General features: G+C 41.7%; 1 protein-coding gene across 5 annotated transcripts in view; it reads left to right on the top strand.

Moving 5' to 3' along the window:
• The window catches only part of MARCHF8 (membrane associated ring-CH-type finger 8), a 106,946-nt gene that overhangs the window by 73,530 nt on the left and 5,711 nt on the right, over positions 1-27,705 (top strand). For 4 of the 5 annotated variants that reach the window (XM_060034618.1, XM_060034617.1, XM_060034619.1 and 1 more), the window contains exons 3-4: positions 12,783-12,833; positions 27,550-27,632. In XM_060034618.1, coding sequence (XP_059890601.1) covers positions 12,783-12,833; positions 27,550-27,632 — 134 coding nt within the window. Of the gene's footprint in view, positions 1-12,782; positions 12,834-26,727; positions 26,750-27,549; positions 27,633-27,705 lie in introns of all 5 variants that reach the window. The other variant, XM_060034622.1, reaches the window with a different exon arrangement.

Genomic DNA, 27,705 nt, shown 5'->3' with positions numbered 1-27,705 from the left:
GCATTTATCATTCTATGTCAGAAGGCTTTTAAAACTGTAAACCCATTTATTCATAACTTCTAGGGTAAGTTTAAGACTGCAGTATGTTTGGAGCTGAGTGGAACTAAGCAGGGCAACATATTCCCCATAGATAATATCACATTTGAGAGCCCAGTGGAACCAAAAGGGGTCATCTCTGTTGACTTCTCTCTCCTCCCCGCTCCCACAAAAGCCCACTTTATAAAGGACAAAACTGAAATCCAGAGAACATAGACGAATGGCCCAAGAACAAATGGTTAGCTGTTATGGTTTTACACTTGACCATCTCAAATTTTTTAGTTGCTTGTTACTTTATTATTGCCACATTAAAGCTTAAAAAAATGAAGCAGATAATCACACTATTATAAATTTGGACTGTATTATTTTACTGAAGACAACTATTAGTGCATCTTGCATTACTTTAAATAAATTGTATTAGTTTATTTGTTGAAATACAGTTTTATAAATTGTAGACTTTTCACCGTTTTGTGATGTATTTTTTTTCCTGAGTTAAAATTGTAATGGCTAAATGTGCCCTAAATTTTATTTCAAATTTGGACTTTTTTATCAAATGATATTTTGTTCTATTTTTGTTACTCCTTAAAACTATCTGGGTTTTGCTTTTATTTTTCAGATAGATGTAGATTGTTGCATAATTTTTCTGAGTTCTTTTTACCGACTATATTAGTCTGCTTGGGTTGCCTTAATAAAACCTTACATGTGTGGAGACAGAGAGGTATCTCTCTCCCATCTCAAAGGGATAAGCGAACTGTGGTAAATCCATACAATAGAATGTTACTTAGCTGTGAAAAGGAATGAATTATTGATACATACTGCAGCATCAGCAAACCTTGAAAACATGTTAAGTGAAAGAAACCAGACACAAATGGCCATATTTTGTCTGACTCCGTTTGTATGAAAGACAGAGATAGAAAACAGATGAGTGGTTGCTAGGGGCTTGGAAGAGGGGAATGGGGTTTTGTTTTAGGCTAGTGAAGATGTTCTGGAACTAAAGAGGGATGATGGTTGCTGAACATTTTAAGTATACTAATGTCACTGATTGTGCACTTTAAAATGGTTGAAATGGTAAGTTTTCTGTGTGTTTTACCACAAGAAGAAACAAAAAAGATGAGCTTACAACCAGAGAAGTATTTTTTCAGGAAAAGGTAAAATCATGATTCTCATGAACATATATTAAGGAATTTATTATACTCATGTGATATGAAAGAACTAGCAGATGTTTAACCAGTTCAAAGGAAAAGTCAGAAGAGCACCAATTTATATAAAGGAAATATTGAGAACTGCAAATGGAGACAAAACTGATTTTTCCATGGGAGGGGGGTGGAAGTCAAAAGTCACTCTCAAATAGGACATCACTTACTTATTAAGTACCTACATTGTACAAAGAATTGCACATAGCTCATAGTTTTCCATTGAAACTCAACATTTTCCCCCTATAGTCTCCCTTCTTTTGCTAAAAATCTCATAGAAAAATTATTCTTGATCAAAATTAAGATCCTATTGGATTTGGCCTGATTATTTATATAGGGACAGCAAGAGTGTTAATTTCCCTTATGGGCCTTCTTAAGTTGCTTTGCTGGAAGTTTTTCTAAGGAATATCAGAGTGGATTTTTTAAAGCCTCATTATTTGTGGTCCTAACATTAGGAAGCCAAACCAAGAACTTGCTATCAAATTTCACTTATAGCACCTATAAATTTTCCTAATTTCTTGAGGTCCCCCCAATACTCTGTTTCCTAGGCCTGCCAGGAAGTGGCTTTCCTTACTTGTCTGTAAGGCTGGGAACCTTGTAAGCCAGTTTTTCCAAGAAGGGCTCTGAAAAATACAACCTGAGTTCCTTAAATGTGCCTGGTCGTATCTGATTGAATGAGCACCATCCTTAAATGTGAGCTTAGCTGCAAAATCAGAGTTTCCAATTATGTCCTAGTAAGAAAGAGGACAGATTCTTATTGAACCTATGCAGGTAACTTTATTGCTATGAAGATAAGAATATGCAATAAGAGTTATGAATTCTGGAGGGCTCAGGCAGGGAGAATAAGATATCATTGACGGGTTTCATTTCAGTTTATAAAAGCAGAGTCTACTAAATTATTGTGAGTTAAAGGAAAGAGAAAGAGTTTCCTTATATATTTAGGAAATAGTATCAAGAATGTTTAAAAAAAAAACTAACAATATTCCCTCATCAATTCATTTAACCTTGTTCGATTAGTTCTTATTGCACTGAATCTTGGTAGGAGTTCTGGAAATCATGACTTAGTTCACTGGTATGGTCTCAGAGTTGTTTAAATGATGCCATCAGAAGCCTGTACGCAAAAGTACCTGGTATAGTCCTTTTCCATGGGCCTCTGACACAGCCCTCTAGCCTGTAGCTGATTGCAAGAGCTTTCAAGGAAACATCAGACTAAAATAAACAAACAGAAAATATCTGTAGATGGCAGAAGACTTAAAATGGCTGTGCTTACTCTATTAGTGATCATTTTAAAAATGAAATGTCTTATGAGAGTGTTTATTTCAAGAAACATGTAACTGGCAGGGAAATTTGGCTATTTCTTCGGCATGCAAAACAAGATAATTAAGTCTGTCCCCCCCAGATTTTAGACAAAATAATTATAAACGTAATAAACTCTATATTTAAGGAATGCAATGAACAGTACATCTGATTTATAAAAAATGAATGAGCATAAACTTTACAGAGAAAAAAATCTTCAGATATAATAATCCTTAGACATTAATGTACCATGAATACAACACAAATATATCAGGACTGTCAAGTAAAGAGATTCAGTAAGTCTGAAATAGGTCCTAAACTTTCTGTATATTAATGAAACTCCATAGTAGGTGATGGGAATCCCCAACTGAAAACCATTGGCCAAAAGATGCTAGATTCAAATATTTAAAGTAGTGACCACGTTAACATTTAAAAAAAATAAGAGAAATCATGTCTGATAACAGCTACAGAGTACAGAGCAGCACCAGGACTCTGATAAATAGAAATGTATCATGACAGTGCAGTACTGACAGATCTCTTCTCATTTCCTAACTCTTCCCATGCAGTTCATCAATAGTAACAAATCAAGAAAACCTAGTCAGTCTCACTACCTTTCCTTTTATAGGATGAAAAGATAAACCTTTGTGATTTTTCAGGGCTCCCCTGGGAAATCTCAAAGACAGGTTTAGGAGCAAAAGATATCATGAAATTTTGATTTCATTTTATTTTACATTTAGGATTTGATTTTGTGAAGACAAGAAACCAAAAGTTTTCAGGAGATTTGAACATTTAAAAGAGAAATTGGATCATGGGTACTTGAGAAACAATGACTACTCATTTTAATATTTACTCTAGCTTTTTTTTTATATATAAATTTATTTTTGGCTGCGTTGGGTCTTCGTTGCTGCACATGGGCTTTCTTTTTTTTTTTTTTTTGGTTGCGGCGAGCAAGGGCTACTTTTCCTTGTGGCGCGCAGGCCTTTCATTAAGGTGGCTTCTCTTGTTGCTGAGCACGGACTCTAGGCATGCAGGCTTCAGTAGCTGTGGCTCGCGGGCTCAGTAGGTGTGGCTCGAGGGCTCTAGAGCACAGGCTCAGTAGTTGTGGCGCATGGGCTTAGTTGCTCCGCGGCATGTGGGATCTTCCTGGACCAGGGCTCGAACCCATGTCCCCTGCATTGGCAGGCATTGGATTCTTAACCGCTGAGCCACCAGGGAAGCCCAGTGACTACTCATTTTAAAGTGACAATAAACATTTGAAAAATAAGCATAGAAGGTAACATTATTGTAAAGAATTTAACTCTTTCATAAGTGAGGAACCTTTGTTTTCTCCTTAAATCAAGGACATAATAAAGTTAACATAAAAAGCACAGAAAATTAATCTGATAAAACACAGAGTCTGTTACCTAGGGATATTGTAGAGAAGGTAAAGAATAACTCTACTGAGAATAAAGAGGTTAAAGAATAACCTCTTACTGAGAGAAGACCAATTATCAAGAAAATTTATAATTTTAACAGTTAAAATAAAATTCTAGTTTTGCATCAGCATAATATTTGATACTAAAGGAATTACAAGCTCTTTTATGAAATCTCATTAATTAACCCATCAAGGATGAGCCAGCTTGGGCTAGGGCAAATAAAATTCCCTTTCCTCAAACCTACAACTTTCTTGTTTTGTTCTTCACAAGTTCTTTCTCATTCTGGAATAACCAGCCCTTTTATTTTAGGACAAAACTATTTTTCCCCTTAATAAACCAAAAACCCATCTCATTACTGAACACATAAAGTTGTACCTCTTGTTCACCATTGCTTCTAGTGGTCTCATTCACATGTGTTAGTTTTGACTTTTAACCAAAACAACTTCTGTTACACAGAGGAAACTAGAGGGTGGATAATTGTGAGCTGTCACACACTATCATTTTAGCAGACTAGCAGGGCTAACATCCAGCGTTAATACAACTTTTTATAGCTACACATATTCTTATACAAGTCTTGTAGAGACAAAAATTGAACACGTTTAACAGATTAACAGATTCAAAGATGCAGTCTCTTTGTAGCACATAGAAATATGAAGCAAAAGTATGTAAATTTAAAATTATGCTTACTAATAAATGTTTCAGTATTCTCACTTACAAATATTCTAGGCATCCAAATATAAGTTCATCAGAATAATGATTGAATTTGGTTAAACACAGATTTACATTTTTCATAATCTTAAACATTAGGTAGAGGTAATGGTAGTTTTTTCAATCAGAAAACTTATAAGTTTGGGGGCTTCCCTGGTGGCGCAGCGGTTAAGAGTCCGCCTGCCGATGCAGGGGACACAGGTTCGTGCCCCGGTCCGGGAGGATCCCGCATGCCGCGGAGCGGCTGGGCCCGTGAGCCGTGACCGCTGAGCCTGCGCGTCCGGAGCCTGTGCTCCGCAACGGGAGAGGCCACAACAGTGAGAGGCCCGCGTACCGCAAAAAAAAAAAAAAAAAAAGAAAACTTATAAGTTTGGGGAAAATACCCAGATAGAATAAAAATCTGTGCTTATACTTAACACTGATAAATCAGAAAAGACATAGCTATGTTTATTAAACTATAAATATGAAGCCAGTCTCATTTGCCAAAAGTTTGCCTAAATTATGTTAATCTGATTTCTTAAGACATTTCTGAATTGGTTTCTGTAGGGATGTTTTTATAATCTAGCACACTGAAAGTATTAGAATTTCACCTTCCCTACTTTCTAGGAATTTTAGGAATACTCTATTTATACAAGTACTTACCTATATAAGTCAGCTTCTGGTTCTAGATTCCCTTAATATCAGAGATTTTATAATCTAATAAGATTTATAATCTAATTTAATACCATTCCTAGGTTGAAAATTATTACATCTTCACACAATGAAAGTTAAAGACCTTTCTGAATGACAGACACATAGACATGCAGACACAAAGCTTATAGCTTCAATTCCAAAATTTCAGCCATGGGTCAAGAGTAAACATAAAATTACAAAATTCATTGGTCTGTATCAAAGAGCTGTTTTCTTTCCTGTGGCTATGAGTTCTTAATTGACTTGAGCTCTGAACAGACAAATAGACAAACAGAAAAAACTAACAAATCAGATTATCTATAGTCTTACCCATTAACCCATTTATAGAAATACAGAGGTTATAAAGATGATGAGACCATAAAACCAAATTCCCAATGGAAAATAATTTATCAGAGGTAAACAAATCAAGGCAAATATAGTAGAGAGCCAAAGTTCTCTCCATTCCAAGCAGATCCCAGTTTTCCCTCCCAGGATATTTGAATAGGATAGGATCATGTGGTTTGAATAGGATAGCTCTAAGAGATGGCTCTGACTGTCCTAAAGGAATTAATGTTATCCTGGCCTTCAGCCATTCACTGTGGCAAGGAGTAGGGGCAGAATGTTGCTAGGAAACAGAAATTCCCTCCTAGCTCAGACAGTGGCTAGACCAAAAGACTGGCATTAGTTACCAGCCTATGCCATTGATGAGAAACAAATAAATGGATAGCAACTTAACTGTAACAGAATTTGGCACCAGGACCTGGAGAGTTGCAAGTAACAGACCCTAATGTGGAAATTGACCAAATGGATTTAAGTGGTGATAGATAGGCAATCTCTTGTCAACAGTGATTGTTTTAGGCCAGTCAGCACCCACTCCTAGAGCTGGGAGTGGGAACCAATCCTACTGAAGGGCAAGGCTGGGAAAATCAGGGCAAAGGTGTCTAGTTGAAAGCAAATATTAGGACTTTCTAATATTCCCCTTTTGCAGAAAAGTAAAATATTAAACTTTAGATTTTCTTGTACTTTTATTTCCCAAATTGAGCAATTTGATTATGATATCATGGGCATGGATTTCTTTTAGTTTATCCTTTTTTGAGTTCATTCACCTTCTTTAATCTGTAGGTGTATGTCTTTCTCCAAACTTGGGAAGATTGTAGCAAGTATTTCTCCAAATATTTTTCAGCACTGTAATTCTTCTTTACTTTTTGGATTCTACTGATAGGACTGTTAGACTGTTTTGCTTCACAGATCCCTGAGATCTGTTCATATTTTTTAAAAAATCTTTTTTCCTCTCTGTTGATTAAATTGAATACTTTTTCTATCAAGTTCTTGATTCTTTTATTCTGTCATCTCTCTGCTATTGAGTCCATTTTACTTCAAGAGTGTTGTGATTGCTCGTTTGAGTATATTTATAATGGCTGCTTAAAGTCTCCATCAGATCTCAGCACCTCTATCATCTTGTTATTAGTGTCATCTTGTTACTGGTGTCCCATCCTTTATTTTTAACCTGTTTGTATTTACGTATTTACAGTGTTTTTCTTGTAGGCAGCATGTAGTTATGTCTTGCTTTTTTATTCAGTCTGAAAATCTCTGACTTTTAATTAGGGTGTTTAAACTGTACAGTTCACATACACACACATAAATACATACACCTGTATGTGTATATAGCTAAACTTTTATATTATAACTGTACATTCATAAATAGTTGTAAAAAATGATAGAGAAATCATGTATTCTTACCCCACTCCCTCTTTCTTCTCTTTTTCCTCCTATCAAATGCTTTCTAAGAATTCCTTTTTGTTTTATCTATGGTGTTAATAACTATATATCTTTGTATAGCATTTTCAGTGTTTGCTTATCTTTGGAAGTTTTGATTTGATTGTTTTTTATATCTTAAATCTCTTTAACTTTTTGAACATTTGGAAAACAGCTATAATAGTATTTTGATGTCCTTTTCTGCTGATTCTAACATGTGTACCAGTTTTAATTGACTATTCTCTTCATTAGAGGTCATGTGTGATTCCTTCTTTGCATCTCTGGTATAAATAATTTCTACTGCATACCAAAGTGCAGAGCAAAGCACTTGTATGATTGAGTTGCTGCCTGAACTAGTTACATTTTTTAATGGAATATAATTTTTACTTGAAAGAATAACAGTCAAACTATAGTTATTTTGACTTGGGTATTTGGCAAACATTTTCTCTAAATTGAATTAATGAGCCAGTCTTTCACTTTAAGGAAAGCAAGCAACAGTTTTTGTTGCCAAATTTGAGGTTTCTAAGCAAAAATTAGAATATCAGAAAACTTGTATCCATCACTGTGAGCTTAGTAGCTTTTCAATAATTAAAGATTCTTCTGATGCAATTGATGGTCATATCAATGAGTGTGTGGGTTTTTGATATTGCATAATAAAATATGTCAGTCTTGGAGATTTGCATAATTCAGTGAGCCAATAATCTCTAAATGGCCAAGGTGTGATGTTATAAAGTCAGGCATGGTTAAGAGATTGTTTCAAAGAAAGATGGGGCAGTTGATTTTAATGGAGTATTAAAAGTTCATTGGGCTTCCCTGGTGGCGCAGTGGTTGAGAGTCTGCCTGCCGATGCAGGGGACACGGGTTCGTGCCCCGATCCGGGAAGATCCCACATGCCGCGGAGCGCCTGGGCCCGTGAGCCATGGCCGCCGAGCCTGCGCGTCCGGAGCCTGTGCTCAGCAACGGGAGAGACCACAACAGTGAGAGGCCCGCATACCACACACACACAAAAAAAAGTTCATTAATATCATTTCAGAATCTAAATGCCAGGTAACTGTTGAGTTTTTGTGTAGTACAAAGAATAATATCCAAAATTGTTTCATGGTTATTAAAATACATATTCCTTTTCCAACTACGTAACTGTATAAAGCCAAATAGTCTTCATTTACTTCAGTCAAAACAGCATATCAGAGGAGATTGAATGCACAAGCAGATATGAGAATCCAGCTGTCTTCTATTAATTAGACAATAACAAGATTCATAAAAATGTAAAAACATGCTACTCTGCTCACTTTAGTTGTTTGTTTGGAAAAATAGTTTTTCACAGAAATGTTATTTATTTTAATTTGGTTTATTGTTAATTCTAAATAAATTAAGAGATTCATATTTTTTAAATTGTCCATTTTAATTTCTAATATGGTAAATATCAATAGATACAACTCACATAAACAAAAGGTTTTTGGAGTCCTCGGTAATTTTTTATGTTGTGAAGGAGTCCTGAGACCAAAGGTACTGCTGTTCCTCCTGGCATGGCATATATATTCCAGGGTGGCTGAGGGCAGGAGGAATGCTGGAGAAAGGAATAGCAGTTTCAGGAAAGGAAAATGTTTTCCCAGAAACCCTCAAGGGTAATATCTTTAGAGAGAACTTTCTTAGATATTTACCCTTCGTTGCAAAATAGTGTGAGAAAGTGAGAACTTTTGGTTGGGTCTGCTGCTGCTCAGAATAAAGTTGGAGTTCTGTTGGTGGTGATGGATATTGAGTAGACAGTTACGAATGTCTGTTACACATAAGTTGGTGTGTGTGTGTGTGTAATGACTGGTCATGTTCAGAGTTTCAGGGGGACTCCCACATGAAGTTCTTTTGTTTGACTACTTTATACAGAGTCCCCAAAACTTGCTTAGACACCTCACCTCATTGTCTTCTTGTTAATTCTTGGCTTTTTCCAGGGCATGTTTGGTCTCAGTAGGCTCTGCATCTTGGCTCTACCCGCAAGGTACATTTTACTGGAGTCACATATGGACTTGCAAAATCATTTACAGGACTGATTAAATTGTGAAATGTCCCATATTTTTCAACAGAGCTTCTCTTTATCTTTGTGATTTGGTAACTTTTTACATTAACAAAACTTTCCTTTCTCACACCTTAACTCAGTTTTTTCCAATCTATTTATCAATCTGTTCCCTGACTGACTTATTTGTATTAACTCAATTGTGAGCTCACTGCCATCTTTTGCACAGAAATTTACCTTTTCAGTAGTCATGATTTGCTTTATAAAAAATGAGTCATAGCCTTTATGGATTATTCTGGCCTGGGATTTAGACTCAGACTTGCATCTTAAAGTGTGGCCTGGGGACCAGCAGCATGGGAGTTACCTGGGAGCTTATAAGAAACACAGAATCTCAACCTTCCTCAGACCTAACAATCTGCATTTTAGCAAGTCCGTAAGTAATTCAAGTGCACAAATTTTCAGAAGGACTGGTCTAAGGGAGACAACAAGTGAGAAGAGGGCATGGAGCTGTGTTCTGAGGAGGCTTCTTGTTTAATGTAGACAAAAAGAGTCCATAAAGAGATGTGGAGATGAGAGCCAGACAGGGAGGGAGGTGTATGGTATAGCAGTGTGACATCTCCATGCCCTCTGAGGAAGGGAGGGTGCAGTGAGGCTCTCGTCTCTCCCAGGGTTACAGGATGGTGGGACCCACTGAGCAGTGACGGAACGTATTAGAGACTGTGTGAAGATAATTTGCCAGGGTTTTTATCACTTAGGCATTGAAGCTGAATTTCAGCTTGAACTGGATTGGAACTCTTTTTCTCTTTGTTATGCCTCGTTCCAGTTCTCAACATTGATGTTTGGCAAACTTTCCTTCTTCTCATTGGGAAACTTGACATTCTGACTGTAGGAGAGAATGGTGTCACCCACTCTACCTGATGTAATTTACGTATGTGCTTTTTTTAATGTCATTCACCTTTTCCCTAGATGTACATTCCTCATTGAAACACTGTTTCAAGGCACTTCTGTGGTAATGTTAACATTGGCACAGGCCTAGGAATTAGATTTATTTTTGTCGGTATTCTGTGACTGATAACAGTTGTTTGTATATGGCAGTTGCATAGTAAATAAGTATGGAATGAATGAGAAACTGACTTGAATGAGTCCTGGGATTTGCTTCGTTTCAGTAAGTCCAAATAAGTGTAGCAGTGTTTAAGGAAAAAAAACCCAAAAATATGATCTTTTGAAACTGAATTGTTACTTTCCTACCAAGTAGTGGAGAAGCAATACCAAATATTGACAGCTTTCAGCCTTTAAAACATCTGTATCTTCTGGGGCTGGCTGTTTGATTTTACCAGGTAAAATATTGAATTATTCTAACAAGGAAGACAGAATAAAGGCTTTACATCATTAAATTTATTTCTCAAGTTCATAAAGTAAAGAGCAACCTTTAGATCTCAGTCTGGATTTATAATGTTACCTAGCTTAACAGCTAGGCTTCTCCCTAACTCAGTACCATTCTTTACGGAATAATGAATGTCAGAAGGTCTAGGACGTGAATTATTGCTGCTCAGAACTTTTCTGTAGATTTCCAGACGGTGTTATGGCCATTTCTTGTAAGGTAGCAGGTAATTTGATAGTGATTATAATTGGTTTTCTGTACAAATAATCCAAAGCATATGGTATCTTTGTTTTAATTTAGTAGACTAAATTAAAATTTACTAGTAAATCACCAGCAGATGAGCCTTTAAGTTGGATTCCCAGCAGTGCCTATGTTTGTCCCTAGTACGTTCTTGACTCATGAATGAAACTTGAATGATTATAAATTTACTTTTTCTGTGGACAGAGGGACTCATTTCCCAGAGAGGTAGATTTTGGTGATATATTGCCAACACCTTGAACACACTTTATACTTATTTCTTTTCCTTTATAACTATCTAATTGACGAACTTAAGAAAGACCAAGAAACATTCTGTGAGACTACACACTTAATAGCACTGTCTGTACTGTATTACATTTAAGAGACTTGAACTCCTATTCCTGCTCAGATTTATAAAGTAAGGGAGAATTTAATAAAATTATTCCCAAAATTACACAAACACATTGCTATAAAGACAACATTGCCAAAACACGTGCTGACTGCAGGCTACTTGGGAGGTCTTGAAACACTTCTTCATCATCATTTTAGTCATATCAAGTGTTCAGGAGCCAAGTGTACAGAAGTCAAGGCAGTCTGTGATTTGGTGGATTGAGAGGAAGGAGAAAGTCAAAATTTTCTTGGTGGCCAGCTTTCTTTAAGGAGAGCCTTGGTGGAATGGAATCAGCTGTTCCTCAAAGGAGCTTTTAAATGAGCCACCAGTTCCTTTGTACTTCCTTCTGATCAAAGAATTTTACCTACATCTCAGCCTTCTCTGATCTTCACCATGGTTATTGCATGGCGTGTGAACTGAAAACGAGAATAGATAATTTAAAAAATACACGTTAAGATCATCTCTTCCATTTGTAATAGTTTTTTTATTTAACTCATTTGATTTAGAGCAAGGCTGAGTGGATTCAGGGAAGGTTACTTCATTATTTTTAAAAATCAGATTTACATTTGGAACATTTGCTTTTTTTAGAAGTTTATAGTGTGGAATATTATTGTATTCGTTTGCTAGGGCTACCATAGCGAAGTACCACAGACACAGACTGGATGGTTTAAACAACAGGAATTTATTTCCTCACAGTTCTAGAGGCTAGAAGTCCAAGAACAAGGTGTCAGCAGGTTTTTCCTGTGGACCCTTTTGCTTAATGTGTAGATAGGTGGTATCTTCTCCCTGCATCTTCTGTGTATATCTGTGTCCTAATTTCCTCTTCTTCTAAGGACACCATTCGTATTGGATTAGGGCCCAGCTTTAATGGCCTCATTGTAACATAGTTACAATGTTAAAGATTCCCACCTCCAAATGTAGTGGCATTGTGAGTAATGGGAGTTAGGACTTCAACATATAAATTGGGGATGGGAGGTTAACAATTCAGTCTGTAACAATTGTGTATCAGGGAGGTCAATTTAAAAGCAGAAAGAACAGGTAAAATTACAGGAAGAAATGAAGAGAACATAAATGAAGGCATTGACAATAGAAATGGAGATGGGATTTGAGATTGAGAGACATTAGGGAGGAAGAATTTGTTTTTAAGACTTTGTGACTTGAAGGTGGAGGAGTGTGAGACGGAGGAGGCTAGCAGGACTCTCAGATTTCTCTAACCCAGGAGGACAAACAGGCTTGAGGGAGTAGGTGTGAGCTGTGCAGTATCCCTGCAGAGTACCCAGCACTTTGCAGCCAGACAGCCTGGGTGGGGTCATCTGTCCTGCTTTCCCCTTCCACATCTTATAGCAGCTCCTCATCGCATGGACCACATGGTATACAACTGAACACGCAGCTTCTTGCTTCTGAACCTACACTTGAATGCTTCTTAAGATACTTACTACTGCCGTCTTATTTTTACAGTTAGTTCCAAATTCCTGTTCTTTTCTTGTTAATAAATTCCTTTAGGGCAAGGACTATTGTTTTATTCATCTTTGCCAAATTCTCCAGTATCTCATAGCTGGCCTGGTGCATAATAGTTTGTGCACAGCAAATTGTAGTTGAGGGAATGATTTGTTAGTAGGATTGTTATGTTCAATTACTTGTTCGCCCATTTTAATCAAAGCTTGATACTTAACACCTGTTTGGTTTTTTGCAGCATGAGAAGACTTTGGGACATTCCATGAGTCATTCAAGTAACATTTCTAAGGTAGAGTGCTACTGAAATATGTTATTTTTGTAGCTTGGGGTTTTTATATTCTTATACCTGGCATGTGTTTACACTTTTCTCTTTTAAAGACATAAAGTTATCAGTTCATTACTTTAATCCGCTCTGGGACCATGTGAGGTATATAGCAGTTATATTTTTCTAGTGAGGCAATTCTAGATTTGTGTTGGGGGGAGTGACTGATAGGAGAAAACCCCATTTCTTCCAGTAGAAATTGTTTACTTTCAGGTAAAAGAAATCTCAGAGAGTCACCAGAGAATCTGTCACCTCAATTAGGAATGCATTTGCCTGATGGTAATAAAAAACCAACTCTACTGACTTAAATAACTGTAGATTTCTGTTGTTCTGATGACAAGATGTCTGGAGGTGGATGGTTCAGGGCTGACGCAGTGCTCACAGATGTTGCCGGGGATCTAGGCTCCTTCCGCTTTCTTTGTGCCACCTTCCTTGGCACGTTGTCATCCTCATGTTTGATCTCAAGGTGGGAGCTGGACCTCCAGGCACCCTGGCTGTGGTCTGTCAGCTGAGAGTGACCCTTTTCAACAGGAAGGCAAAAGCTTTCCCAGAAGCGCCCCTCAGCTGCCTGACTTCTGCTTACATCTCACTGGCCAGAACTGGATCATAAGACCCCCGCCAGCTGGAACGTGGCTAGGAAAAGGAGGGCAGAGGGGTGAATCGGCAGCCAACAGCACCTGATACACCTGTGGGGTAGTCACTTGAGTAGCCTGCCGGGAGCACATCAGATGCTAGGGGTGACCCCGGAGCCAGCAGACGGTGTCTCCCATGCCGTGAGCTTGCTCCTATGCACTGCTCATCTCTCAGCCTAGACACGGGCTCTAGCCAACCCGTTGTCCATACAGGTGTGTCTATGAAGGTTCCTTGCAAAGATGGATTTTCTCTCGCATCATGTCTGTGTCAGATCCTGACAGGAAGATCTGAATAGTGTGGCAAAACCTATTCTGCTGTCTCAGGCCTCTTAATTTCTCTAAAATAAACAGTGACATTATATGCCAAATGTTTTTTATTCATATCACTCTATAGTATACTTTTGAATTAAAAGTAGAATGTAGAAAATCCTTTAAGACATTAATCATCTGTTCTTAGGCATACTTGTGATCTAATCATGTCATTCTGCCACTGAATTTTGCATGAAAAGAAAAGTCCACAGTGCTTAGTGTGCCTAAAGGCCATTTACAGAGTGCTTCTTGGTTCATTGCTGACCTGACCTTCCCCCAGACCAGTGGAGGGTAGCTTCAGCCACCTCATATAACTACCTTTCACCAAATACTCTCTGCTGTTCCAACCTCCTTTTCTTTTCTTTTGCTGTTCCTTCAGCCAGGAATGCTGGAGCTATAGAACTGTGTAGTGGTAGATCATTACTGTCTGAGTAAAATGGCCAGTTTTGCCCTACTACTTTTTGAAGGAGCTGTCCAACATATAAGCATAGAGAAAAGTAAGAAGGCATAGATCTAAATGGCCTGTCTGGTTAAGTTGAATTAAACATTTTAAAAGCACACAGTAGCACTCATTGCCTTGCTCCAATGGCTAAGAGCAGTTCTGAAAGATGTTATTATCCTGTGCCTCAGATACATGTTTCTTGTTTGTTTATGGTTTTAGTAAGATTTTATTTGAAGGAAAGTTTCCTACTATAGTTAAAAAAGTTTGTAAACTCATGGCTTACAATGTCTAGAGGAACATTTGTTGGGCTTGTCACAGGCCTGGAGCATGGGCCTTCTGAGTTGCTCTGTGAGGGTGTTAGAGGGTTAGGTGGACAAGGGTTTCTAGCCATGTGACTTTGAGGAAGGATACTCCTCTGAACTTTAATTTCTTGATGAGTAAAATTAGGGTAATTATACAACCTTCAGGCTTGCTCTGAGACTTAGGGATAATGTTGGCAAGGAGCCATGGGACAGCTTCCTGATTGCAATGAGTCAGTAAACTGACTCTTGTCAAACTTGGTTGAACCCTGGTGATCTTAGGTTGATTGGGTCAGGATAGTCCTTGATGGTAGCTATTATTATGTCGTTCCTGTTCAAAGACAGAACCATAGGCAGACTTCGTTTCATTGCATTTCACTTTATTGTACTTTTCAAATATTGCGCTTTTTACAAACTGAAGGTTTGTGGCAACCTTGCATTGAGCAAGCCTGTCGGCACCATTTTTCCAACAGCATTTGCTCTCTTCTTGTCACTGTGTCATGTTTTGGTAATTCACTAAATATTTCAAACTTTTTCATTAGTATTATTATATTTGTTATGGTGATCTGTGATCAGTGATCTTTGATGGTACTATACGACTTGCTGAAGCCTCAGATGATGGTCAGCATTTTTTAACAGTATTTTTAAATTAAGGTATGTACTTTCTTTTTTAGTTATAATGTTACTTCAAAGTTAATGGAGTACAGTATAGTGTAAACATAACTTTTATGTGCACTGGGAAACCAGAAAATTTGTGTGACTGGCTTTATTGCGATACTTGCTTTATTGCAGTGCTCTGGAACTGAACTCACAATATCTCTGAAGTATGCCTGTATATGCTTTAAGATAAATATCACCTGGGGGTGAAAATTAAGAAGTCTAATCAAAACTCTGGCTTTTTTCCTTGTTTCCTTCTTGCACACATTTTTATTGTGTGTTCTCTGTGCCAGGCACTGAGCTCCAGGTGCTAGCATAAAGTGATGAGCAAAACAAACAAGGCCGCTGACATGGAGCTTTCCTGTAGGCAGGGTTGGAATTTTCTGAAAAAGAAGTTTTAGCTCCACACTTCCACACTCTTAGAAACAGGGGTACTGTGAAAGCCTCAAAGCTTTCAGAGCAGAAAGAAGATTTGGGTCTATTGCATTTCCACAGCAGGAGTTCCTGCACACTTAACTGGGATCAAAAGAAAACCTCAGGAGTGGGGAGTCTTGTGTGCTCACACCACTAACTTCCCAGTGATCCCCTCAGCATGAAATTTTGTTGTAAAATGTGAGCCTCCTTAAGTATGTTAGGCATGAACCAGTTAAATGGGGCTGCAGAACAGAGGGCAGGACTGCTGTGCAAGATAACTAGTTTTTTTTGTTTTGTTTTGCGGTACGCGGTCCTCTCACTGTTGTGGCCTCTCCCGTTGCGGAGCACAGGCTCTGGACGCGCAGGCTCAGCGGCCATGGCTCACGGGCCCAGCCGCTTCGCGGCATGTGGGATCTTCCTGGACCGGGGCACAAACCCGTGTCCCCTGCAGCGGCAGGCGGACTCTCAACCACTGCGCCACCAGGGAAGCCCAAGATAACTAGTTTTTGAGAATGCAGTTCTTCCTTGTATTTATAAAATGGGCCTGTTGTTTGAAGCTACTTTTAGGCCAAGATATGTAAAACTCTTATCTTCAGTGTAGCAAACATACTTAAGCAGATGCTTCATACCCTTGAGATGGAAGATACAAAGAAAGTTCAGACCATGGACATGTTTTATGCTACCTGAGATCTCTGCTGTCTTGTCAAGAGACTTTTCCTGCCAGCTCAGCCTCTAGCTGGATTTCAGGCTAGTTTGTGCTCACATTAGTCAGTCACCTGCAGTCTGCATTATGCTCCTGTTAAAAAACTAGTACAAAATGTTCTTTCGATGTGTTGCCTAAACTCTTATTCTATCACCCACCACTGGTCCTGATTCTGCCCTTTGTGAACTAGAGCTCTGACAGACAAGGGGATTTGGGAGGCTGTGTGGTGCAGAGAGGGGAAGGGCTAGAGGTAGGGTCTCTGCTGTAGGAGTGATGTTCAGCCCCTGGCTGACAGGTGGCCTTCACTCCCAGGGTGACTTGGAACACGGGCTGGTGGGGGGAATGCAGCGAGATACTGACACAGCCTTCGGGGGACTTGGATGATCACGGAGGCTGCTCCTGGAAGGCCTGCCATGTTAGGGTGAGATGACGTGACTCCCTGTCCAGGGGTGTTGTACCACCACTGCCCACCACCTGCAAGCTGTCTCATCGCTCGGCATAAAGTATCCTCAGTTGTAACGTATACAAGGAGGCCCAGTGCAGCGTTTAGGAGTATTGCATGAGTTCAGATTTTGTCCAACACTTAACTGTGTGCAAGACATTATGCTTTGAATGCTGAACTAAACAGAGAAGAGAGGAATAAGTAGAGTGCCATAAAATACCCGCAGACAGAATTATTATGAAGGTGAAAGAAAAGGGGCTAAGGTACAGAATTATGAGGGACCGAAGTTAAAAGGGCTGCTCGGAGAAGGTATGGCTGAGGAGGGGATACTTAAAGCAGGACATAAAAGGTAAAAAGGAGCTGGCCAGAATGGGGTTAAACTGTAGTAGAAAACTGGTTTGTCACCTTCTTGGGAAATCCAGTTCTTTAGGTAAAGATGAAAGGCAGGTATTTGCAGCCTTGGTCACTGGGAGTGATGGCTGTCATGGCCACCCAGTTGCAAGGTACCTGTAAACCCTGGGGCTGTGTTGGTTGGGACCATTCCAGTGAGGACCACTGTACTTTGACCTAAAACCCTTTAGAGGAAGGTTAGAATTCCCTGAGGCGGCTTAAACTCACTCTGTCCGAATAGAATTTTTTAAGATAAAAGGAATTGGCCTAGGCCAGGTTCACTGAGGGGGCTGGGCTTTCTTGAGCCTCTGCTGATACCTCTCAAGGGAGCCTTATGTACGGGAAAGGGCAGCACACAGACATGGCGTTAGTTTACTGAGAATGCTGAGGGAAGCATTCTTATTCAACCCGGGGAATTGGATTTGGTCCAGGTGACACAATTTCTTAAACAAGTTCATGATTGGCAGCACTTACCACAGGGAGATGGCAGTGGCAGGCTAGACATCCATCATGAAGCCTGGAGCATGGGTGCCCTCCTCCCTGCAGCCAAGCAGGTTCACTAAGCTCCAGCAGTTGCTGAAGACTGGTACCTGGCAGAATATTTTAGAGCTCTGCATAATTTTATTCAGATACCATGAACATTATGTGCCTGCCTCTGGTTAATCAAGTATTCCTGGGTAGAAGTCAGATTGGACATGTTTAACGAGCACTTAAAATTATTGCTGTTCTGTTGTTTGGCAAGCAAATCTCAATGAATTTGAGCATTGACTCTCCTGGAGCTCTTGAATATTTTCTAGTTAATGTTGCCGTTAGGTAGGAATGAGATACAGCAGAATGTCACATGTCAGATGTAAATACAGCCTTAGGATGGTGGCTTGCTGGCCACACACCTTGGTGTGATTGTCAAGACCAAGGCCTGCTTCTCTCTGTTTCTGAATACAGAGTTAACCAGTGACAGACTTAGGTTACTCAGACCTATGGGTTAAGTATAAGGCGAATGTGCCTTTCTTAATTTATACTGAAGAAAACAACTATCCCAAAGACAAGATACTTATTTTCATGCAGTAGAAACAAGGAGAATGAATTGGTGGAGTTGAATGGCATCAAGTGGTAACAGCCTGCTTCACGTGTGTCATGAGCACCACATAGCTTCACTCTGGGTCCTGATGGAGCTCCATGGTCAGTGTCTTGCTGTTTGGCTCCCCTCTTATAAAGATTGATTGACCGTATTTTCTTTTCTTTTTTTTTAGCCTTCTGACTGGTTACAGTTTAATTTTTGGCTGAAACTCTAGACCAGCAGTTTTCAGTTTGCTTTTGGATCTCCTGGCAGGGAGAGGGAGAAGGTTAAACCCGGTTTCATAATAATACGAAGACATTATTTGCTTTTATTACTCTCATTCTCTCACAGGTGTACAGTGGAATTTCCAGAGACTGAGTGGCATGCAAGATGGCATCTTCTCTCTGACACTAATGGAATGTGTGCTGGTGGTCTTGTGTTTTAAAAACTTCTAATATTTGGTTGATGTAACCCACATAAACATAAGAATGAAGCTCTTTGGGGGCCTCCGTTTTTTTAGCGTGTTAAGGGGTCCTGAGACCAACAAATTTGAGAACCTCTGTTTTAGACATATTAAAAGAGACACAGTTACTCCAGAGTGTCCTTGTTTTATTTAGTCACCAAGTGTTCATTGAACACCTCCTGTGTGCTAGGCACTGTGCAAGGCTGAACAGCAGCAGCTTCTTGGTGAACATATTGTTCCAGTAACATCTTTTTATAAACCTTGACAAGTGCCAGGAAAGAAATGAACAGAGTACAAGGACAATGAATAATAGGAGTGAAAAGCCCTTTTTGAGGAGAAACCTGAGGAACAGCCAGTTGTGCTGGGTGGGGTGTGGCAGCATCCCCAGGAGGAGCAAGAGGTTGTGGAGTGCTCGGTGACCAATGCCGAGTCGCAGAGCAGAGAGGGAGGCTGGGCTTGGGGCGTTGGGGCCAGCAAAGGGGTTTCAAGCAGGTCCCTGAGTATTCTTTTGGATTGTGGGTCGGGGAGGGCGTGTGCTTAAAGAGAGAACTGATTTCATTTGTCACCTAACACATTTGGCTTTAGAGGAAGAGCCTTAACATTAAGTTTGGGGTCATCTTTCTTGTCTCCTGTGTTCCTTGTCAGTCGCATTCTCCCAGGCCAAAGGTTCACCCGCCAGGTGAGCAGCCTGGGCAGAAACTTTTCTCATCCCAGTGAGTGGACAGTGGTTGCCTCTGTTGGAATGGGGGCATTTCATCACAGATATACCTGCAAGTTTACTCTGTAGACCATCAAGCAGTACTGGTCCACCTGGAAGCCTTCTACGCAGTGGACACATTCCAAGAATGGTGTGTGTCACATCTCTGCATCTCTGACTTTATTTGCTCCTCATAGTAGCCCTGTGGATTATTGACCTGATTTTTTTTTTTTTTTTTTTTTTTTTTTTTTTTTTTTTGCGGTACGCAGGCCTCTCACTGCCGTGGCCTCTCCCGTTGCAGAGCACAGGCTCCGGACACGCAGGCTCAGCGGCCATGGCTCACGGGCCCAGCCGCTCCGCGGCATGTGGGATCTTCCCGGACCGGGGCACGAACCCGTGTCCCCTGCATCGGCAGGCGGACTCTCAACCACTGCACCACCAGGGAAGCCCTGACCTGATTTTTAAATGATTAAATTCCTGCTCCAAGTGGTGTGCTCTTGGGAGGTGGTGTGCTTACTGGAGTGACCCAGGAACACACACAGACTGAGGACTTTGGAGTCAAAAACAGTGCTTTTGCTACCACCTCAGAATTTTCTCAAAGAATGATTGGAAATAAAAATGCATTTCAGGGCTTCCCTGGTGGCGCAGTGGTTGAGAGTCCACCTGCCGATGCAGAGGACACGGGTTCGTGCCCTGGTCTGGGAGGATCCCACATGCTGCGGAGCGGCTGGACCCGTGAACCATGGCCGCTGAGCCTGCGCATCTGGAGCCTGTGCTCTGCAATGAGAGAGGCCACAACAGTGAGAGGCCCGCGTACCACAAAAAAAAAAAAAAAAAGGCATTTCAGTTATATTTGAAAAGTTAAATATTTAGGGACTTCCCTGGTGGCGCAGTAGTTAAGAATCCACCTGCCCATACAGGGGACACGGGTTCGAGCCCTGGTCCGGGAGGATCCCACATGCCAGGGAGTAGCTAAGCCCATGCGCCACAACTACTGAGCCTGTGTACCTAGAGCCTGCGCTCCGCAACAAGAGAAGCCACCGCAATGAGAAGCCCATGCAACGCAGCGAAGAGTAGCCCCTGCTCGCCGCAAGTAGAGAAAGCCCACACGCAGCAATGAAGACCCAATGCAACCAAGAAATAAATAACATAAATTTATTTAAAAAAATTTATTTAAAAAAATTAAATATTTAAAAGAAGTCTGTAGCAGTAAAAGGGTCCTTTTGATTACTAAATAACTCAGAAACCCAGCCCTTTCACCATGGTATTTCTGGTGGTTTGGGGGCCTTTATATGGTTACACTTATAGTTTCTGGGAATGTGAAGCCATCTTTGCTCAGAAATCATTGTCTTCAATGTAATTTATTGAAAACAAGTTATGTTTGCAATATTCCCAACAGTAGCTTAAAGACCTGCTTTGTAAGATGAGCCATGAGAAAGTCCCTTCAGCTGTTGTCTTCCCTGTAGCAGTGCTATGACATAGGCCCCTCCTTATGCTGGGGGCATATTATTATTCACATAATTCCAACTCTCTCTAAAAGGGCACCGAAGAAAAGAATTCAGTGTTAGTGCTACTTGCTAGACAAAGCTGAGAGTCATTTATAATGGAAATCATTTTAGAATTCAGTAGTTTTTATTGTACACTCTCCTCCATGAATTCTGTATTGTACGTATTTTATATTGACTTTTTTAGCGGTCAGTTTCAATTATTTGCTATTGTGAAAGCTTGTTCTTGGCCCAGCCCTTCATCAGGAGTCAACATGTGTATATCAGAGCAGCCACAGAACTGGCCTCTCCTCTTTAATTGTAGATCATTTTGGAAGATGAATACAACTGGGTGTTTATTTTTAGAAATCAGATTCTCTCTTAATGAAGCATTTCTTTTCACAGAGGAAATTCTGCACTAAGCAGAAGGTTTGCTGAAACGCAGTCTCAGTCTGTACATTGCAGTGTCTAAACACCAAGTGAGACTCTATTTGGCTTTATTATATGAAGTCAGGCCTGCTGAGCAGCAGTAAGGACCCAATCACTCTCTCTTGGTTTGGGGACAGGAGCGGTAGCATTTAGTAACCTCCTGAGCAGAAAGTAAAGGTAAGCAGAATTTCTAAAATGGCCCCCCAAAGATGTCCCACCCTGATGCCCAGAGCCTGTCACTATGATGAGACATTGCTGATGAGATCATTGTATTAATGGAATCACATGAGCTTTTAAAGACAGAGAGCTTTCTCTGGCTGGTGGCAGAGATTGGAAGCAAGAGTGGACTTGAAGATGGGGAGGGATGGATGGGGAATGCAGGCATCCCCTGGCTGACAACCAGCAAGTAAACAGGTCCTCAGTCCTAAACCTGCTAGGAACTGCCTTCTGCCAGCAACCTGAATGAACGTGGAAGTGCATTCTTCCCCAGAGCCTCCACAAAGAAGGGAGACCCTGAGCAGAGGGTCCTATCACGCTGTCTGTCGCATGATACATTTGTGGTTTTGAGCCACTAAGTTTGTGGTAATTCGTTAACATGGTAATAAAAATCTAATACAGGTGGCAAATGCCATCTTTATAGAGGAAAAACCTCTCTCTTGATAGCTGTCAGAGCCCTTCACTTTCAAAATCTCTGTGCTGACAATGTAACATGCTTTCTTTTTTTTTAAGATTTTTTTTTGATGTGGACTATTTTTAAAGTCTTTATTGAATTTGTTACAATATTGCTTCTGTTTTATGTTTTGGGATTTTTTTGGTGGCGAGGCATGTGGAATCTTAGCTCCCTGACTAGGGATCGAACCCTCAACCCCTGCATTGGAGGAGAAGTCTTAACCACTGGACCACCAGGGAAGTCCCTAACATGCTTTCTTGATTTAGCCATCTTCTTTTTCTTTTACTTATTTTGATATTTTTGTTTGTTACGTTTTTTTGGTAGAAATACAGTAGTGCAATGACTTTCAAATTATGTTGACCATAATTCTTTGTAAGAAATAGTGTTTACATTGAAACTCAGCTCATTGACACACACAACTGAAAGAAAAAATTCCCCCAAAGACTTAATCATCATGTCAGATGCACTTTGACATCTATTCTATTTCATTGTTAAAAATGTAGGTCATGACCCATGAAATCAATTTCTTTACCAGTTTTTCCAGAATTGGAAAATCATTACAGTTGGTTGTGCAGTTTTATGGTACTTCTTAGACTTTCAGTCTCATGTTAGTTTAAAAATAAATTTGTATTTAGGAAATACCTGTTCTTGGTTAAGTGGTATAAGGTTGGAAAGGGTCTTCATGAAAAGTCTGTGTCCCTCCTGCCCGGGGTCCGTGCTCTCCTTCTGTGTTTCACAGGAAACCACTCTTGGGAGCTACTGACAGATAGTCTGCACGTGCCAGCATGCATGGTGTGGCTCTACTCTCTGCCTGCTCCCTCCATATACCCCTTACTGCACATAATGAGCTTTCCCTTCTGCTAATGATTGCCCACGTTCCTTTCTATCATTGTACCAGTATTAACTCAATCAGATACGAGCCCACGGGCAATGAAGTTATGCCAACCCTTTGCTCCCACAAACAGTTTTGTACAAACCTCTTCCTGCATATGTGTGAGGATGAATTCTTAAAAGAGTTGCTGGGACAAAGTGCACGTGCATTTGTAATTCTCAGCAAAATTGCCATCTTAGGAGGGAGGTTTACCAGGTTGCTTTCCCACCAGCGATGTGTAAGCATGCTTGTTACCCCATACTTTTGCCAACATGGGTGTTTGATTTTTTTTAGGTGCTTTGTTGTTGATGATGATGGTATTTCTCATTGGAGCTTTAATTTGTATTTCTTGTTGTGAGAGAGGTCAAGCATCTTCTGATGCTTTAAGAGCCATCTGTATTTCCTTTCCCATTTTTTGATTAAGTCATTGATTTGATAAATCTAATTTGAAGTCCGTTGTAAACACGAGCCCTCATTGCATCTTGCCCTCCTTCTCTAGTCCTTCCTCAAGTTCCTTCTGGCTTAAAAGCAAACAAGCCCAACCAGACCATTTCTTGTGGCCCCATACGTGTTGATGAAGATCAGATGGGCTGATTCACTCTTGTTAGGGAGCAAAATGTTTTAAATGTAGCTTTGCTGGTAAATGAAAAAGGGCCCAGTGGGGTTTTGCAATAGAGGAGGAGGAGGAAGTGGCTGAGAGGGAGGTTGGAAAGTAACGGGTAGTGGAGGGAGCAAGGGAAGGAAGTGAATCAAAAAGCAGGCGGGGAAGGGTAGGGTTATGGAAGGTACAGCTGGTGTCCTGCAGGGAGGAAGTCCCCTCCAGTGTCAAATTGGTAAGTTCCTGCCACAGACTGAGAACTCTGCTTGGTGAGTCTGTTATGGCAGGCCTCCCAATGGCAGTAAGTTCTCTTAAAGGGAAACAGAGGTGGGAGCATGCCAGCTTCTACCAGGGATACATGGAAAGTTTTCTATTCCTTATATGTTTTTGGCAGTCTTGATAAAATCATTTAAAACAGTGGGTTGATAGGAAAGGCAACCATTAAGTGACTTGAGGACAGCAGAACAAACATGTCATTCCTAAGAAATAAAAGCAACTGGAATTTAGGCCTAGACAGAATCCAGAGGTTTGTTTTGACATAATTGATGACAACATCTTAAAAAGAGGGGATTTTTATGAAAATTTTTTTGTAATGAGATTGCTTTACATTCTTTTTCATGACCGGAGGAAGGTCTCTTGTTTGAGAACCAACAAAGAACTTCAGGAACAGAGGGCTTAAGTTTTCTCAACACATATGAATTTTCTCGTTATGAACATTTACTCCTTTTGTCAGTAACTGTGGAGTCCTGTGTGGTCTGATCCTCGTGGAGGGGAGAGAGTGTTCTCTGGCTTTGTGCGGGGGGCATAGAGTCTCTTTTTCCCTTGAGCCAGCACAGCCTCCTGAATGTCACCCTGCCCCCTGCTCTCAGGAGGAGCTGGGGAGCTGTTGGCCCGAGCCGCTGAGAGGGGACTGCCAGCCCCTTGACTTGTCTTGACCTCCCTGGTTGGACCCTGGAACTGTGTTTGCAGCTCTTGGCTTCATTTTGTTGTGCCATTGTTGATCAGGCCAGTCTTTTAAATCCTCCTTGGTAGGTTGACAGATTTTACTCGGCCTGATACCAGCAACAAGTTAAGCTCTTTAAAGTTGCTGTCGCTGTGCTTTGATGATCATTCTGCGTGGGGACTGGTCCTGAACTCTCAGCATGCGCTCCTCTTTAGCTGGTGACAGAAGGAACCTCTACGGGGACTGTGATGGCCCCATGAATCTTGCTCATTTTCTCGCTCTTACGGAGAAAGAGCCGGGATAAGGCATTTGTTGGTTTATATGTATGTAAAACAACAGTAAGTAGATTTTAAAATTTTCCTTGTAACCTCATGATCTAAGAAGAAGGGAGACTTTTGCTCTGTTATTGGGAGGCCTGTTGAGGCTTGGGTATTACCTGCTGAAAGTGTCTCATGATGTTCTTTGTGGGATCAGAGAGGACGAAGTGAGGGCAGGAGCACAGATAGAGGATGCCGAGGCTGTTCCTGTTTCCCAAACAGAGCAGGGGCTTGGGGCTGCCGCCATCCTGCAGGCCTGCCAGTCTGCTGCAAGTACAGACACGACTCTGTGTGAGTCCCCGTGACACACCTGAGACAGGAAACTCATGGGGAAGGGATCACCGATGTCAAGTGTGTGGATAGTCCGGCTGCTTCCTCGATGCAGGTTTTGTTCTGCTCCAAGGCTCTCCCTCCTACCACTGAGCCTTGCCAGCACAGATGTGTGCTAATGTGATCGTTACCCCGGACTTCCCGTTTTCACATGAATTACTTGAGGTTCAGAACGGGAGTGAGAGGCCATTTTGTCTTGGTTTCAGCTTCCCATCTGAGACCTGCCTCCTTTCAAAGACACTGATCCTGGGAGGGCCTCATTCTCCAGATACGACCCTACTTTCCTTTCACAGGGTTTGCCTTCCCTTCAGAATACAGGAAAGTACGCGTGGTTTCAAGAGGCTCCTGTCCTTAGAATGTAACAGGGAGGGAGATAACTAGGTATCGCCCCCGTCTTCTTGGTGAGCAGTGTACTTTTCCCTTGCTCACGTGGGGAGGGCGCTTCCTTCTGTACCTCAGTCCAAGCGACTAAGCTTGACCCAGCAACCTAGAGGACGGAGAGCTGACCTCTTAGCAGTGAGGGACAAGGACGTGAACCTACATTCCTGTCCTCCCTTCCTCCCAGGTCTACTTGGGGAGGCGTGGTGACGACGCTTACTTTTCTACACCATGACCAGCTTGTGGCCTTGCCTACAGGTGCTGAACAGAGCTGCTGGTCACCCTCACAAGTTAAAGAAGGGAGCAGGAAGTTCAAGAAGGCTCCCCATCTCAGAGTGGGGCTAGGGCTGAACATCAGAGAGCAGGCTGACTGTAGGAGCTGGGGACATTAGTGTGGCTCACCTCAGCCTGCCTCCATGCAGCGACTAACAGTAAAGGCCCTGTGTGCTCACCTCAGGAGAATAGACAGAGGAGCCCGTGGTGGCTGCCTGGAGGAGGGCACAGGAGAAAGCAGAGGTAGCTCGTGCAGTGGGAACATAGCAGCATAATATTGAGACCGCCGCCCCCCCCCCACACACACAATTTGTTTTAGAAAGAATCGTGACCAAGTAGTGCAAGGTTATTGGAGGGATGTCATTTTCGTGGCTCCAAATAAACTTTAGATTCTTAAGAAATTGGACCAGCAATGCTTTTATGGAGAATATACGCAATGTTCACGTGCACATTCAGCTAGAAAGTAAATGTGGATTCTTTGGTGACTCAGAAGATGCGCTCATTGAGTAATGCTGCATAATTTTAGCATATACATGTAGCACGATAGCATGTAGCTTCTTGGATCGAGCTTCTTTAGGTTGAGCTGGGTTTACAGTGATGTATCATCCCCATGCTGGGCAGCAAGAGTAGCCGTCCAGTGGACATCTCAGTCAGAGTGCCAGTTCTGTCTGGCTCTTCCCAGGCTGGTGTATTCGCTGGAGAGGCGGCAAGGTGGGGAGAGCTGTCCTGGTGGCTGATGCAAGTCCGTGGTCCCACAGCTGGAGTGCCAGGATGAGAGTACATCCTGGGGTTGGCACTGAGCAAGCGTGGAGCCAGGTGGGCTCTCCAGCATCAAGAAGCAGGGCTGAGGGCCACTGGAGTGGGCCTGGGGAGGGCAGGGAGGAGATGTCAGCTTGCTCTTGATAACAGACCCACAGGACTGTCTTCCCGTGGCCCTTGAGCTGTCCCTCAGGATAACTGTCCTAAGCGGGGAAGAACACACAGGGTGCTGTGAGGGCCGTGGAATCTCAGGAGTCAGTCTTGATGAGGCCTGGCAAGGGCCGCACAGAGGCTGGAGTGCGAGGCTGGGGGACCCTCTAGTAGTGGTCATGCATCCTCAGCCCAGCTGTGCTCCCTGATCCTATTTCTCTCCTCCACTTCTCTTCCCATCGTGGTACTTCCTCACCCTCCCAGACTTCTCTCTAATTTTGGCTTGTTCACGACCCCTCAGAGCCCCTGCTCTATCTCATGGCCCCTTGCTATACTTTCTTCCACATTTACATGTTCTTGATAATTTTTTCCATACACAATCCCAAGATTAGGACTCGGGAGCATTCTGTGCTCAGCCCCCTCCTGGGCCTGGGGTTGAGCCCTGGGTTGGTGGCCCTGTGCTCAGGTAGTCTCCCTTTTGTATAAAGAGCGCTGGCAGGGTAGTGAAGGTTCATGGACCAACTGCCAGGCGGTGAGGGAGGAGTGGCTCTCACATTCTGCCAGCCTCAACGAGGATGATCCCAGGTACCAGGTTAAAGAGTGCTGGGTGGGGGAAGCAGAGCTAGCAGGGAAGGTGCCTCATGTTTCTTTTGCATTTGCGTGTACCTTACGGTGCTTGGTTTCTTGACTTACGTATGGACTAATTAAGTTTAGATGCTTAGAAGATAAATGACCACTGAATATACAGAAGGTTGATGGTGCTGTTCCAGAGTCTCAAATATTTCTTGGCTACACTTTCCCTTCATCTGAGGGATGAAGAGTGCTGCTTGGTTTGTTCTTCCCTTGGCTCGTAGGGACCTAGTACGTGCTATTCACTGAGCAATGGGCAGCGGCAGACCCATTGCCATTCACAAGGAGGTGGTGTTTGCAGTCCCCTGGCTTTTCCTGAAAACTGACTGGAGGTGTGTTGTTGCAGGCTGGGGGCTCTTCAGTGGCATCCGCTCCAGTGTCCGCCTTCTCTCGCACTTCTGTCACGCCCTCCAATCAGGACATCTGCAGGTAATGCTCTGCTTCACATGCTACGGTGGTTCATGTGCATCTCAGGAATGAGCGTTCGTGTCTGCAGGTTCTT

The sequence above is a fragment of the Delphinus delphis genome, chromosome 16 (assembly GCF_949987515.2).
Source record: "Delphinus delphis chromosome 16, mDelDel1.2, whole genome shotgun sequence".
NCBI lineage: Eukaryota > Metazoa > Chordata > Mammalia > Artiodactyla > Delphinidae > Delphinus > Delphinus delphis.
Note: the sequence above shows the minus strand (reverse complement) of the source record. Positions and strands in the feature narration are given on the sequence as shown.